Here is a 14293-nt window from a genome sequence, read left to right as displayed (position 1 = left end):
TGCCTCACTGAATTGGGAAAAACTATTTTTAAGGTGAAAGGTCAACTCAGTCAAACTTCTAATATCAATTTTAATCTGATTGACCTGAGCTTTGATTAAGATCTTCAATTTTAATGAAATGGACAATTTGATGTATTCATGGCAACTTTTTATTCTGGGTAGGGGAGGATTTTGAAAGTATCATGCACTGCATGATGTCTTCTTGTTTTTCTTCTCTTCAGGAAATGCTACACGAAGAGCTGCGACTGCTCGTAACCAACTGCCTGCCCCTTCTCGGGGACATCCTCCATTACTGCAGCATGGCTCACAAGTTCCACACAACCGTGGCCCTGTCTCTTCAATACAAGGTGTTCGTTCTGTTCATCTTGCATCTGGAGGTTATCTTCCACCACCTCCTGTCCCTGCTCATCCACCACCTCCTCCACCCCCAGTTCATCTCGCTCCGCCTGCTCCACCACCTCCTCACTCTCTTGTCGAATCCGATGTGGTATCAACACTGCGCACTACTCGCTTTCCAAATGTCATATCGAATGTCAGAATGCCTCGTGCCTCTCATCCTTCCAATGCTGCTCGTATTACCCAGCCTTCCTCAATAGTCTTTCCTTCTACTCGAGGACCACCTGCACTTCTCAATGTTACAAACTCGCCACAGATACGGCCGATGATGACCCATTCTGTATCTGTGGTGACTGTTCCCTCCACAAACAGTACCTCACCTCGAAACATCCCTGAATTTTCCTCTCGTCCTGCTCAGCCTCAAATATCCTCTTACCGAACAGCACCTTCACAGACTACTGTTTATCCCAAACAGATGTCACTTGGTAGCAACAACTTTGTGAGGCCAAATTTCCAACCTGTAATGCCTCGCCATCCCCCTCCATCCTACATGGGTGTGTCACAGGCAGTGACATGCCTTGCACCAGCCCCTCATGGGTCATCACTCATTGACACGCTTCCTGTAAGGATGCAGTATGAACAACGAGGAAGCTCTACCCAAACTGCAGGAATGAGAGGTGAGGCTTTTTTTTTATGACAAACCGAAAAAGTTTGTTCATGTGAACAAAATATATTAATGCTATTGTGTAAAGATTATTTACTTCTTGTTGAAAGCATTTGCCTGAGGAAGAAAGATGAAGTTGCAAAAGCTTCTGTGACACGATTTCTCTGTATTTTGGGTGAATCTCCATGTTTATAGATCAGAAGGCAATTTAGCCAAGGTCTTTTTTTTGCCAGACCTTGTTTTGCCTTTGTTTTTGGCCTTTCACCTAATTTACCTAATGTCAGGCTAAGGTTTTGGTTGGGTTGGGAGGTTGGGTGATAAACATATATTTTGGAGCTTATACAGTGCTAATGTTCTATATAACAAGGCAAATATACTTTCTTTTTATATAGTGGTATTTTCAATGTCTTTCAGCTCTTTGAGTCAAAGGGCCTTGATTTATTGACTATTTTACAATGCTGCTTGAGCGTCTGGCCACTTCGTTTCATGGTGTCTTTCATAGATTGGCCATTGACTCGAAATTACTGTGAAAGTTTTACAATTGTTTCATTATATATATACTAGCAACGGTACCCGCCCTGAGGGCGGGGCTTCAATTGGGAGGCCCAAATGAAAAGGCAAAATATCAGAAATTGAAGGCTTTTTTTATTTCAAACGATTTATATAAACATCCGTTAAATCATATCACACGCAAATCATCAAAATCTAAACAGCATTTGTAGAATTTCAATAAAAGCCACATCTCTGTTCATATCGGTAAATATTATTCCATAGTGTTTGGGAAAATTGGAAAAACAATTTCGCCTATTTTACTCCAGGGGGTCCCAGGATTACCCACCCAACATTTCGTTGCGATCGGTTCAGCCGTTTTTGCGGTACCTGGGAACGGACAGACAGAGACCGACATTTGGTGAATTATAGTAACATACTAGTGGGGTCACCTGTGGGAATGGAGAAGTCCATGGAGAAGAGGAAGTTCTTTCTTGGGTTTGTTGATCTGGAGAAAGCATTCGATAGGGTTCCACGTGAAGTAGTGACATGGGCATTGAGGAAGTTAGGAGTGGAGGAATGGTTGATCAGACGAGTGATTGCAATGTACAAAAGAGCGCGCACAGCTGTAAGGACGAAGGACGGGAACAGTGGTGAGTTTGAGGTGAAGGTGGGAGTGCATCAGGGGTTGGTACTAAGTCCACTACTATTTGTAGCTGTGATGGAGGTGCTGGCTCAGAACGTAAAGGAGGGTTTACCGTGGGAGTTGTTGTATGCAGATGATCTGGTGTTGATTGCGGAAAGTATGGATGGACTGAAGGAAAAGATGAACAAGTGGAAGGAATGTATGGAGACGAAAGGTCTGAAGGTGACTATAGGAAAGACGAAGGTGATGGCAAGTGGTAAAGCATGTGGTGAGGTGGAAAGAACTGGGAAGTGGCCCTGTGCTGTGTGCAGGAAGGGTGTCAGAGTGAACTCCATTCAATGTACAATGTGCGCTGAGTGGGTTCATCAAAAATGTAGTGGTCTGAGAGGGTCATTAACCAGTGTGCAGCTGCATTCAAATGTAAGGTGTGCACAGAGGGAGCTGCAGATGGAGGAAATGTGGACTTGGGTCTTGCAGACGGCATGAATCTGGAAGGTGTGAAAACATTTTACTACCTCGGAGACATGCTGAATGGAGAAGGTGGATCAGACTCAGCAATGGTTGCGAGAGAGATGTGCATGGAAGAAGTTTCAGGAACTGAGTGGCGTGCTGATGAGGGGAGTGTCGTTGAAGCTGAAGGGAAAGGTGTATGCTGCATCTGTGAGAAGTGTTAAGATTTATGGGAGCGAGACATGGGTAATGAACGTAGAGCAGCAACGAAGGCTGGAAAGGGTGGAAATGCGAATGGTTCGGTGGATGTGCGGAGTATCGTTGAGAGAGAGAGAGGAAGACAAATGATGAATTGCGAAAGATGATGGGAATAGAGCCTGTGATGGATGCTGTGAAGAGGAACAGGTTGAGATGGTTTGGTCATGTGTTGAGGAAGGATGAAAGCGACTGGTTGAGAAGAGTGATGGAAATGAATTTAGAAGGAAGTAGAGGATGGGGAAGACCGAATGTGGGCAAGGGGGTTAACAAGGAGAGATGCAGAAAATAAGGCAAAATGGAGAAGATCGTCATGGGGACCGCAAGGCTAACTCCCACTCTGGCAGGGAAAATTGCCTTAAAATGCATGATGTTGTTGTTGTTTGTTGCACAAGTTTCTAAAAATAAAAATCTACTTTAACATTATGGGATATTATGTGGAGATCAGTGGAAAAAAAAAAAAAATCTCAAATTAATCCATTTTAAATTCAGTCTGCAACACAACAAAATGTGAAAAAGTTATGGGGTATGAATACTTTCAAAGTATGAAGTGTGTATATATGGATTGTCATGATTGTTGCAAGGATTTTGACTGAGAAGCAAAAACTATGGCACTTAGGTGGAATTTGTTTGAAAGCAATTAATTAGATGTATTGGCCAATGTATATTCCAAGTTTCAGCTAGTTTCAATGGCTGTATGCCTTTGAGATTATGAGCAAACACGTTTCGGGCGGACAGACAGACTGACAGACACCAATGTTGATTTGAGGGTTTTGTTAACACTCAAGAATGCGGAAACGGATGTGGTTGAAATTTGGAACACATTACCTCGACATAAAAAACAATTACTTCTGAAATTGGCAGCCGATTTCGTCCAGTAGAAGCCGAGAAACGAATTTTTAGTCGGTGTTAAAGTTGCATACAGAGAACCCGTTCCATATAAAGGGACGTCCCCCTTGATTATTTATATATATATATATATATATATATATATATATATATATATATATATATATATATACATACATACATACATATACTGTATATATATATACATACACACACATATGTATGTATGTATGTATGAATGTATGTATGTATTCTCAACGGAAGTATTTGAGTGCTACATGGCCTTGCTGTGGTGGGGTTTCAACCCAGGGACATACATACATCCTGCAACCCTGTTGTATACATTTTTATGTGAACTGTCCTTAAAAATTATTGGATAGCTGTAAGTGATTGTTATCTCTGCCACTGAAGGTGTACAGAGGTTATGTTTTCACCCGTTTGTTACAAGTGAAATTGAAGATTCGCAAGTATATTTGTTGGTCTGGTCTATTTTTCTGTCTGAATGTCTGTCTTTATCAATCTTCGGCAGGTCACATTTTTCTCGTATCTTCACAAAACATAACCGAGTAGAGGTCGTCACAAGCAAGAAGAGCATTGTTATTGAGGTCAATAGGTCAAAATGTCAAGATCAAAAATGGTCAATTTTCATCCGATTCACTTGCTATCGTTATAAATATATGAATGAATGATTGTTTTTAAGGCCATTTTCCCCCGCTATAGCGGGGGTTAGCCTTGCAGGCCCCATGACAATCATGGTTCCCTGTTTGAAGCAGTTTTTTTAATAATGGCCGGATGCCCTTCCTGACGCCAACTCCTAGTCGCCTCTTACGATGTGCAGGGATACGGTGTACCTATTCTAAATTGGGGTGCACACCGGGATCGATATCTTTATAAATACTGTATATAAAACCAAAAACATGGGCGGATGGTGAACTCGCGTTGAGGTGAAGCCTCGGTCGACCCATGCGAGTATGTCTATTAATTACATATTATTGGACCATGACCACGTGTATTAATTATTGACTGTTGGAACGTTCATTTTAGCCAGTTAGACCTTTATACCCCTTTGACTTTTTAGACCCTTATCGACCATTTTATACTGTTGCGGATCTCTAAGCCAGTCGACGTACAGAGGGGGTTAAACCCCTTTTCCCCCTCGGGTCTTAGAGTCCACGAGGCCGAGTCGCCACTCCCGTAGCGAGCGTGGGAAAGGGTATCGGGTAGATTCCACACGTACCTTCGGTACCCACGCTGCCACGAAAACGGGGACTGGACCTCGCACAAGCCATGCGAGTCGAATACGCCCGAGCGGTTTGTGTATCACGTGACTCGTGCCGTTATTTATTGAACCCGATTCGAGCTGTTTTATTTGTGCGATGCTAGGCCAATAAATGGAAATGACGGGCATGATCAAATGGAAGAAAGAACAGGTTTTATTTACAGCTATACAAGGCGAAGAGACACAGAGCAGGCTTAATCAGTCTTAACATATCCCAGACAAGGGCCCACTCACTCACGCAGGGAAAAGGAGGAAGGACAGTTCACGCTCCAAACGCGTCTTGGCGCCGGTCGCTCCGGGACAGCTCGCCGGGCATGGCCCTCCGATGTTCACGGCACGCGTGCTGGGAGCGCAGGCAAGGAGATCGCGCATCTGTGGCCCGGAATCGATAGTCTCCACAAACGCGATTAACACATCCGCAGAGCGCAGGGCACAGGGAGAGTTCGTGTACAGAGGGGAGGCTCATATCAAGCAAGGGACTTCACTCGTGCTGCGACAATGTCTTTCTCACTGCTCAATCATGACCCAACCACGAACCAACTCTCTCCCAGGGCGACTGACGCGGGGGGCTCGGGGCAGGGTTTTATATAGCCCCTCCCCGGCCCTACCCGAATGTTCCAAGCCCCCCCCCCCCTCTTGCTGCCGTTGAGCCACTCCCCTTGAGCTCCGATTGGCTGCTCGCTGCTTACCGGCCACTCCCTGCAGCCTTGCCAGACTTGTTCCAGGTCGAGCACGTGGCATTTCAGCTCAAAGAACACCGAACTCACTGGCCTGCTCAACGCAAACTAACACAGGAAAAGAGACTACGCTTACATTTACTAAGAAATAACAACTAAAGCGAGGCTACATGTTGTGGTGCAACTACCTATGAGTGGGGGGGGGGGGGGTCATCCTTTATTCACAAAACCGCAACAGTACTTTTTATGACTCTTTTTACCACCTTAGACCCTTTAGTAGACTTCACCCTTTAAATGTTTTGACCATTTAATCCTTCCAAGACCCTCTAGACCGCTTGGACTCCTGAAGACCTTTACACACTTTAGACTGCTTAGACCATTCCACCTTTCAGACAATCAGACCATCTTCAGACACTTTAGACTCCTTAAACCCTTTCTATTCCTTAGATGCTTTTGACCTGTAACTACTGCTGGAACATACCCTTTTGACCCCTTAGCTTAGACCTTTTAGACCATTGCAGGCATTTTTAGACCCTTTGGATCTTTTTTGAGCCATAAGACCATTTTAGGCATTTTAAGACCCTAAGACTCTTTAAACCACTTGTATCCCTTGAGCCTTTAAACCTTTTAAGACCATTTAGACTCCAAAAGACCTCGACACCCTTTAGACTGTTTAAGCCCCTTGACCCTTCAACCTTTTTAGACCTTTACTCCTCTTGGAAAATACCCTTTAGATCTTTAGACCCGTCAGACCAATTTATACACACCAAACAAACATCTACGATAGTCTTTTTGCAACAGACGAAACTTTTTTCAGCAAGTAATGCACAAGCTCCACCCATGCAGAGGCTGGGTACTAGTCTTAGTTTGAACATACATGACATGGCTAAAAGTATGCGGACACTCTTAATTAGTGGATTCGGCTGTTTCAGCCACACCCATTGCTGACAGGTATATATATAATGAAGCACACAGCCATGCAATCTCTATAGACAAACATTGGCAGTAGAATGGGCTGTACTGAAGAGCTCAGTGACTTTCAAAGTCATAGGATGCCACCTTACCAACAAGTTAGTCAAATTTCTGCCCTGCTAGAGCTGCCCCGGTCAACTGTAAATGCTGCTTTGTAAAGTCGAAACGTCTAGGAGCAACAACATCTCAGCCGCAAAGTGGTCAGCCACACAAACGGACAGAATGGGACCGCCAAGTGCTGAAGTGCATAAAAATAGTTTGTTCTTGGTTGCAACACTCTGCCGAGTTCCAAGCTGCCTCTGAAAGCAACATCAGAACAACTGTTCGTCGGGAGCTTCACAAAATGGGTTTCCATGGCCAAGCAGCCACACACAAGCCTAAGATCACCATGCGCAATGCCAAGCATCGGCTGGATTGGTGAAAAGCTCGCCGCCATTGGAGTCTGGAGCAGTGGAAACACGTTCTCTGGAGTGATTAATCACGCTTCACCATCTGGCAGTCTGACGGACGAATCTGGGTTTGGAGGATGCCAGGAGAACGCTACCTGCGTTCTACCTGAGGTCCATACAGAAATGGTTTGTCGAGATCAGTGTGGAAGAACTTGACTGGCCTGCACAGAGCCCTGACCTCAACCACATCGAACACCTTTGGGATGAATTGGAACGCCGACTGTGAGCCAGGCCTAATCGCCCAACATCAGTACCCGACCTCACTAATGCTCTTGGGGCTGAATGGAAGCAAATCCCCACAGCAATGTTCCAACATCTTGTGGAAAGCCTTCCCAGAAGAGTGGAGGATGTTATAGCAGCAAAGGGGGGGGGGGGGGGGGACCAACTCCATATTAATCCCACGATTTTGGAATGAGATGTTCTTCGACGAGCACATATGGGTGTAATGTTCGGGTGTCCACATACCTTTGCCCATGTAGTGTAGTTTGGATATTTGGTCATTGAATTGGTTCACCAATCAAAAACTGGAAGCATATTGTTGTCCCCCATCGCACCGCGGAGCGAAAGGGGGAATATGGTTTTCCCCTCCGTCCGTGTCCGTCCATCCGAAGGACCGCATTCGAATTTGGTGTGTGGGTGCAACCCACTTCAAAATCCAACATGGCCACCACCATGTATGTCTGAACCTTGAGTGGAATATCTTGAAAAATAAACGAAATACTAACGTCTAATCTTGTGTGTGGGTGTATCTATGCATAAGGAAGAACGCTATTGAAAATTGGGTCGCCACGTCAAAATCCAAGATGGCCGCCTTGCATTTTCCACTTTGTCAACTCGCATCACTTCACCGACGGGGGACCTAGGAGTAACGCTTGTTTATTTGGATTTTGCAAAGCTTTTTTCTTGTTTGTCTGTCTATAAATAACCACCTTGAGGCCATTTTTCCCCGCAAAGCGGGGGTTGGCCTTTTTCAGGAACCGTGGTTGTTGTTTTTTTTTGGTCCCCTTTTTGAAGCAATGTTTTACGGCCGGATGCCCTTCCTGACGCCAACCCTTTTTGCCACCTTTAACGACAAACAGGGAATTACCAGTGAACTGGTACTCAATTAGCCGACCTCCGAAGGATGACAGGCTGAGTCAACCCCCCTGGCGTTAATTCAGCGATCGACCGGGATTCGAACCCAGGATCCTAAGCCGGCACCCTAGCCGCTAGCCCATCACCAGGCTGTCTGAGCAATATATTTCAAAACGTTATGGATGGAATTGGACGAAACTTAGTGGACAAGTTGGGTGTGTCCAATTCCAGATGTGGATATTAGAATTTCAAAAGTGATTCTTCAACATTGAGAGATGGGGCCAAAAACTATATATAGAGCAATATTTCAAAAAGTTTTGGGGAGGTTATGACAAAAATTGTTGGATGAGTTGGGTAGGTGACAAGAACAAGCAGATTTGATTTTGGTTCAGGTCTGGATGCAGATCTGGCCTATTAGTGGGATACAAAACAAACTGTTCAGCTTGGTGGGTGGAGGTACAGTCACGTGAAAAAGTACATACACCCCATGTAAAGTTTTGACTTAGACATATTTCAACACAGCTATTTGATCTTCATTTGAACAATATTGATAGATAAAGGTGATATAATATAACAAATAACATGAAACATTTACATTTTGTCATCATTTACATAGCCTGGTGTTGGCCTAGCGGTTAGGGTACCGGCTTGGGATCCGAGGATCATGGGATCGAATCCCGGTCGATCGCTGAATTAACGCCAGGGGGATTGACTCAGCCTGTCATCCTTCCGAGGTCGGCAAATTGAGGACCAGCTTGCTGGGATGAATGATCCCGGTGTGCACCCCGGTTTGGAATAGGTACACCGTATCCCTGCGCATCCTAAGAGCGTGACCAAGGGTTGGCGTCAGGAAGGGCATCCGGCCATGAAAACATTGCCTCAAAACAGGGAACCACGATTGTAATGGGGCCCGCAAGGCTAACCCCCGCTCTAGTGGGGAAAATGGCCTTAAAACTATCATTCATTCATATTCATTCAGTCCATTGTATAATTTAAATAAACATAAATTTCACATGTGGAAAAAGTACACCCTTGGCTCCAATAGGTGGTATTGCCCCCTTTGGCAAAAACAACCTCAAGTAGGCGTTTCTTACAACCGTCTACCAGTCTGACGGAGCAATTTTTTCCCACTCCTCCATGCAGAATTTTCAGCTGTGCGATGTTTGAGGGTTTTCTTGCATGCACAGCTCGTTTCAAATCCCCCCACAACATCTCAATGGGATTTAGATACGGGCTTTGACATGGCCCTTCCAGAACCTTTCATTTCTTTCTTTTCAGCCATTCCTTGGTGGATTTACTGGTATGCTTAGGGTCATTGTCATGTTGCAAGGTCCACCTTCGGTTGAGCTTCAACTTTCCGACAGATGGCCTCACATTATCCTCAAGCACCCTCTGGTACAATGAAGAATTCATAGTGGATTCTATGATGGTGAGCTGCCCAGGCCCTGATGTAGCAAAGCTGTCCCAAACCATAATATTTCCACCACCATGCTTTACAGTTGGTATCAGGTTCTTGTGGTCAAATGGTGTCTTTGGTTTTCGCCAAACATGTCTTCTGGTACTGTGGCCAAATAGCTCTACCTTTGACATCTGTCCAGAGCACATTGTCCAGAAGTGCTGGTCTTTGCCGAGGTGTTCATTGACAAACTTTAGTCTTGCCCTGATGTTCTTTCTGGACAGCAAAGGTTTCCTCCTGGCACACCTCCCATGTAGATCAAATTTGTGCAGCCTCTTTCTAATGGTAGACTCATGCACTTTGACATCAACAGTGGCAAGAGCTACTTGTCGGTCCCGTGATGACATTCTGGGGTCCTTAGAGGCTTCTTTCAGCATCTTGGTCTGCTGTCGGGCTGAACTTGCTGGGGCGGCCTGGCCTGAACAAGTTGGCAGTTGTTTGGAATCTTCTCCACTTGTAGATGATCTTCCGGAGTCGAATGATTGATTTCAAAGTGTGGAGATCTTTTTAAATCCCTTCCCAGACTCTTAGGCATGTATAACCTTCTTTCTGAAGGCCTCAGAGAGCTCTTTTGATCTAGGCATGGTGACGCTGCACACTTCAACAACAAAGAGCAAACTAAACTAAATGTCTGAGGTTTAAGACATGTACCTCCAAGATCCTCTTCAACGATGTTCTCATAATTTGCACCCGAGCTGGTGCACTGGATTCTAATTTTAGGTATTTGAAGTAGTGATAAATGTCAGGGTGTACTTACTTTTTCCACATGCGAAATTTGCATTTATGTTTATTTAAATTATACAATGGACTACAAAATGTAAATGTTTCATGATATTTGTTATATTATATCACCTTTATCTATCAATATTGTTGAAATGAAGATCAAATAGCTGGATGTTGAAATATGTTGAAAAAGTCAAAACTTTACATGGGGTGTACTTACTTTTTCATGCGACTATGTGCTTTACCGAATGCTGTTCTATTTTCTTCTGCATTACCATGCAGCTTGTGTTAGAAACGCGATGCTGTATGGCAGTGAATTTCGGCCTTTAAAAAAGGAGAATGAAGGGAGGTGTGAACGAAATGAAACAATGGTGAGATGGATGTGTAATGTGACACTAAATGATAGGAAACCAAATGTGGAATTAAGAGATAGGTTAGGTATAGAGAGCATTAGTGGGGTTATGCAAAGGGAAGGTTGAGGTGGTCGGAGATGTGGAAAAGATGGGGGAGAGCAGCTGTGTGAAGGGGTGTACAAATATGAATGTGAATGGAAGGAGAGCTGGCTGTCCGAGGAAAACATTGGATGAGTTGCTGAGAGATGGTCTTAGAGTTAAAAGGACTAACAAGAGGGCTAGCTAGCAAGGGGTCATGCAGCCTGGAAAACAGCCAATAGGTGAATCATGGCCTACACATGGAAACAACCGTAAAACGATGATGAAGAAGATGGGTGTCAGCATCATCGTTTGAGAATTCTGCTGATATCAACTGCCTGTTCTCTATCGTCAAAAAGGTGCAACATCGATTTTAACCTCAAGGGTAACACTTCTACCTGGTTAGCTCTAGCTCACCTGGAACGAAGTTCATGTGAGCTTATGTGATGGCGTGTCGTCAGTCCGTACGTCTGTTAACACTTGAAACGTCTTCTCGGTAACCGCTGATGGGATTGAGACCAAATTTGGCACATATGATATTGGTTGTGTTGTGACTGAAGTTTGTTCATGGCATTGAGAAGAAAAAAAAAAAAGTGTCTAAGGGGGTTTAAAGTGGATCCAGGTTTGACCCCCCCAAAATAGGAATTTGCTTTTTCCTCTGAAACTACACATTTCAATGAAGCTTTACCACAACCTACATCACCCGTGATGTACCCAAGTTTGTTCATGGCATTTTTAAAAAATTTGCCCCTTTGGGGGACTATGAGGGGGAGGGGGGGGGGGGGGGTGCCCCCCAAAATAGGTATTTTTTTTTTGTTTGTCATTTGAAATTGTTTGCTCTGAAACATTTTCAGAGCAGTTGCAATCAAAAAAAAAAAAAAAAAAAAAAAAAAAGCCCATAGTTATAGTTACAGTGTTCAATCAGTGTTAAAGGTGGCAGTACAAAGGCAGATTGAGGGCACAAAGGCAAAGGGCACACAAGGCAAGGCAGAATATGAGGCTCAAAAGCTGAAAGGCTCAAAGATGCTCTGGTACATCACAAGTACTGTAATACCAACCAACATATATACATATATATTTAGTGCTGTGCCGATTAGGAAATTTGATTACAAACGACCGTTTCCGATTATAAAATAATTAAATAATTTCGTAATTGAGGTACCGTGTGAGGTAATGTTCATTCCGATGAAGCAGCATTCACTTGGAGGGAAGGAAGGAATTGTGTTCATTCGATAAATTGACGGATATAAAATGAAGCGTTTCCTGCTCGTCTAATCGTGTGAAAAGCAACTTTAACCCAAAATATGAAAATGCAGGATCAGCAAATCCCCGGGTTCCAAAAATTATTAAATTAATCGATCACCTGTTCACTCAGTGTTATAAATGGTTATCCAGGGGTCGAATTACTCTAGGGAGCAATGTTTGCCTTTGATGACCAAATTTTTTGGGGCACAAAGGCATTTTCTTTTGGGTTTGGGGGGCACCAAGGCATTTTCTTTTGGGTTTGGGGGGCACCAAGGCAATCTTGAATTATTCTTGTGGGCACAAAGGCAAAGTGTGTCGGTAACTTAAACAGGCAGGGAAATGTTACTGACAGAACAAGTAAATCAACTTAAACTTAATGCATTTTTAGAATTTGAATCTCAATAACGGTTTCAGATTTGATTTCTCTCAAAACTCAACTCAATCAGAACTGCATGGTCATCATGTCCATGTAACAAAGTTTAACTTTTGTTTGACAGAGTTGAACTTTTTTCATCATCAGACATCTTTACTCAATACTGACCGTCGTCAGGTATACACGATTACAATTCAATCACCCTTGGGGGAGAGGGGTGTAGTATCAGGCCTACGTCCAAATGCACTCATTAGAATGCCACCTGGCAACGCTACGTGTAGGATCAAAGTCGTCGGGGTCGGGCCCTTCTGTGCTAATGTGCAGAAGGTGTTCCTGCATACCCAACCCCAGTTTTGGCCTCCAATCCCCAAGAATACGCTTCACTGCTGAGAACTGCCTCTCTACATGTGATGTGGCCACTGGGCACACAAGGCAGATCTGCACCAGATGAAGTATATTAGGGTATTTGTGGCCCTTTTCTGTCAGAATGGTCTTCCATAGACCTAGGAAATTGGACTCCATGATTTCTGCTGATGTCAAGCTTCAAGGACAGCTATTCTCTTTGTATTTGACTTGGATCACAACCATTTCTTTCAATGATTTGCTGAAAGTGATTGCTAAGGTAAGTGACTTTGGCATTGCCATAGGCAGCAAGGGTGTCCTTGCCCTTTGGCATGTTGCTGGGGTCAAACACCTCAAATGCAATCAGGACCTCATTCTCATAGAACCCATTAAATCTCTTATCCAAACAATCAATCACTTTGTCAACTACAGTTTTCAAGGGTCCAGCCTGAAACTCAACAGATGGTACTCTAGGACCATAAAGCTCCAGATCACTGTACTTCAGCCTCTTGGTCTGATTGTCCCCATCCTTAGTGTCAGAGTCAGTGTTGGCTTCCTACACTTCTCTCGAACTTCTGTACATGAGTGCCTGGAGTTTCCAGTTGTGCCTTCAGGGCAAGAGCAGTAACCTCAACACTGGCTCTCAGAGGTGATGGGGATGTCCTCTGCCTGGAATCTATTCGACAGAACTGAAAGTTCTTGCAACAAGTCCTGATTCACTGCCAGATACAATGCAAATTTATGGGTTTTCAAGTCTTTGATGCACCCCTTCATGGTGGCAGACACCGTTGCAGTTGTATCTTCTCTCTCACCAGAGCCCAGTTCGTCAAAAAGCATACGGAGGGTCTTGTAATCCCTGTCCAAAGCCTTTACAGCAAGCAGTCGGTGACAAATCCATCTGGTTCCACATGCTTTTGTTGGTTTAAGCACATGCTCATCAATTATGTCCGTAAATTGTTCCATGTTCTTCCACTTTTTCGCTGAGCTTTTGAACAGGAACAAGCATGGAAAGACCTTTAATTTGATACCTAATTCACTTTCATATCTTCAGTATTAAAGAAGTTATGGTCATTTTTATACTCGGAAATTATCTTCTTTGCTATTGTTTTTCCATTAACTTAAAACAAAAGCTGTGATTGAGGACAGTCAATTTAATGACATAAAAGCCCATAACTTCCTTAAAAATGAAGAGAACTGAATGAAAATGAGTTGAAATCAGTACATGTACATGATCCAGCAATGACACTACGTATAACTTCGGCTACACTTCCCGTACATGATCTGTGGAAGAGATTGTCACTAGATATGCTGTCATTTCTGCTGATTTTACGTTGCTGAATGTGTTTGCAAATCATTTGACATCCACTCTCAAGATGATCAAAATCATCATTTTTTGCAAAATTATGTCAAACATCTGAATCATCCATATTTTGCGTGATTGTATATCCACGATCAATATTTTCATACTAAATATCGGGCGACAATCGGCGAAAAAAATTCAACAGTGTAAGTACATCGTATCACAGGTCACCATCTTTTCTCAATGTTGCTCAACATGGCAAGGACCATGCCCGATATCAGGG

General features: G+C 43.7%; 1 protein-coding gene across 2 annotated transcripts in view; it reads left to right on the top strand.

Moving 5' to 3' along the window:
* ATF7IP2 (activating transcription factor 7 interacting protein 2) overlaps positions 1 to 14293 on the top strand; it is a 192274-nt gene that overhangs the window by 139550 nt on the left and 38431 nt on the right. For both annotated transcript variants that reach the window (XM_078785581.1, XM_078785582.1), the window contains one exon: positions 222 to 1013. In XM_078785581.1, the coding sequence (XP_078641707.1) occupies positions 222 to 1013 (792 nt within the window). The remainder of the gene's footprint in view (positions 1 to 221; positions 1014 to 14293) is intronic.

This window comes from Myxine glutinosa, chromosome 10, assembly GCF_964187855.1.
Source record: "Myxine glutinosa chromosome 10, kmMyxGlut1.1, whole genome shotgun sequence".
NCBI lineage: Eukaryota > Metazoa > Chordata > Myxini > Myxiniformes > Myxinidae > Myxine > Myxine glutinosa.
Note: the sequence above shows the minus strand (reverse complement) of the source record. Positions and strands in the feature narration are given on the sequence as shown.